The sequence below is a fragment of the Otolemur garnettii genome, unplaced genomic scaffold (genome assembly GCF_000181295.1).
Source record: "Otolemur garnettii isolate 467f Iridium unplaced genomic scaffold, OtoGar3 scaffold00007, whole genome shotgun sequence".
NCBI lineage: Eukaryota > Metazoa > Chordata > Mammalia > Primates > Galagidae > Otolemur > Otolemur garnettii.
This window is the reverse complement of record NW_003852402.1, coordinates 20,519,675-20,522,024: the sequence shown is the minus strand read 5'-3', so window position 1 is coordinate 20,522,024 and position 2,350 is coordinate 20,519,675. Positions and strand designations below refer to the sequence as shown.

Sequence of the window (2,350 nt, the reverse complement as noted above, 5' to 3'; positions counted from 1 at the left end):
GCTCAGACATAACGAAACAAGTAGCCAGGGCACGAGTGTGAATGTGAGTAAAGAGTAAGGCAGTTGACAGAACAGCCTATCTGCAGTTTGGGATCCTGCAGCCGGATGGGAGTGGCGGGGAATGTGGCTAGACAGACTTCCTACAGGTCTAATCTAATTTCACACTGCGTATGGTTTTGCCCTTTATTTTCCAAAAAATTTAACTGTCGGAACAATACTATTGGAGGACACACACATGCCGCCAGTTCATGACGGGTGTTAGAAAAACCTTTCAAGCGCGAGTCAATCTACGCAGATAAAAATAACAAATGGGCTAGAAAGCTCTTAACAGCCGAATCTCGCCAGGTCGAAAGCAGATTAGGCTTGGAAGCACAGTGCGAGCCAGCTCGCTGTCTGCAGAAGACCTCTGGGTGCTCTCCGACTTCCGGCGTCCTCCGTTGCCAGGGTGACCGGAAGCGAGCCCCAACGCTCCGCCCAAGAAACCATAGAGTGCCGGAAGGAGCCGGAGCCAAACCGCTGGGCCGGGACCGTGCAGAAGGCGGTTGTGCGCTGAAATGACGACCTTAGTGCTGGATAATGGAGCCTACAACGCAAAAATCGGTTACAGTCACGAACATGTCTCGTAAGTGCTTCCTCCCAGGGACAAGCCATGTACACTTAGCGAGTTCACTTGCTACGTTTCATGTCCGCTCATCTGTGACCCCCCCCCCCCCCCCATCCCTAATTTAAGCCAGAGGGATGCTCTGGTTGGGGAGGGGTGGGTGGTTGTGATGCTTTGAACGGGAATTGATTTTGGTTTTAATTTGGGGGTGAGCGGTCCCGGAAGCCGGATGTATATTTCGTTTCGTAACAGCCAATGTCCAAGAAAAATTAGGGTTCTAGAGATGCATTCCATACCGGAGGGTCCGTAGCGAAGTTCATGCATATTCAGAAATTGCAGGCAACATTTTGGGTGTATGTGCTTTGGGGGGCATGAGGAGGACACAATTATAGGTTTAATCAGATCTTCAAAGGCTTCTATGGCCCAAAGAAGTTTAAAAGCACAGCCCTGGGGTCTAGACTTCGAAGGCTTTGGCCAGTGGCTGATCTGGATGGTAAGGTCAATTAAACAGAAATGCAGCAGTCTGCGCTTCTGTCGTCCTAGCTCCTAGGGAAGCTGAGGCTAGAGAGAATCATTTGAACCCAGGAGTTTGAAGCTCCACTGAGCCATGATCAGGCCACTGTACTCCATCCAGGGCAACAGAGGAACACTGTCTCAAAAAAGAAACAAAATAGAAATAGCACGGCATTCGTAACATGTGTAGCCATAACATGTATGTTTAAATCAAGAAGCAAAGTTAGAGACACACCCGTCCTCTGTCAAATTCAGATTGTTTTTCTTGTTTTCCCTCCCTGTTTTCTTAAAATTATACTTTGAAAAAGAAACAGGCTGGGCGTGTTTCTACAAGCTCACACCTGTAATCCTAGCACTCTGGGAGGTGGAGGCAGGTGGATTGCTTGAGGTCAGGAGTTCGAGGCCAGCCTGAGCAAGAGAACCCATCTCTAAAAATAGTCGGGCATTGTGGCAGGCGCCTGTAGTCCCTGTTTCTTGGGAGACAAGAAGATTGCTTGAGCCCGAGAGTTTGAGGTGGCTGTGAGCTCTGATGCCACACACTCTACCAAAGGTGACAAAGCGAGAATCTGTCTCAAAGAAAAAGAAAGAGAGAAAATGCTGACAGTATACTGAATGAAATAACTAAGCACAAGACTTTTTTACAGTATTACACCAATGTCATCCTATACACCTATATGTATGTTTGTATTCATACACATGTGTATGATTGATAATGACTCGTTTGTCTTTCTAACAGATTGTAAACTCATGGTGGGCAACAACCATGTTTAAAAATAGTTACTACATTTGTAAGAGTAGCATCTTGCCGATTGAAAATCTTTGGCTTCTGGCTCGCGCCTGTAGCTCCGCAGCTAGGGCACCAGCCACATACACCGGAGCTGGCAGTGAACCCAGTCCTGGCCAGCCAAAAACAATGACAACTACAACCAAAAAATAGGTGGGCACCTGTAGTCACAGCTACTTGGGAGGCTGAGGCAAAAGAATTGCTTAAGCCCAAGAGTTGGAGGTTGCTGTGAGCTGTGACACTTTGGCACTCTACTGAGGGCGATAAAGAGAGTCTGTATCTAAAAAAAAAAAAAATAATAAGGAAATGAACTAAGCTCAAACTCACAAGAAAGAATCAAACACAGTGATTAAAACTTCCAGCCAATTTTGGCTTGGTGCCTATAGCTCCTAGGGCTCCAGTCACATACACTGGAGCTGGCAAGTTCAAATCCAACCCGGACCAAAAAATAG

General features: G+C 47.0%; 1 protein-coding gene across 1 annotated transcript in view; it reads left to right on the top strand.

The window, feature by feature from the left end:
- The first annotated feature begins 529 nt into the window (after nucleotides 1-529).
- The window catches only part of ACTR6 (ARP6 actin related protein 6 homolog), a 23,335-nt gene continuing 21,514 nt past the window's right edge, over nucleotides 530-2,350 (top strand). The window contains exon 1 of the mRNA XM_012814167.2: nucleotides 530-622. Coding sequence (XP_012669621.1) covers nucleotides 555-622 — 68 coding nt within the window. The 5' untranslated portion in view covers nucleotides 530-554. The remainder of the gene's footprint in view (nucleotides 623-2,350) is intronic.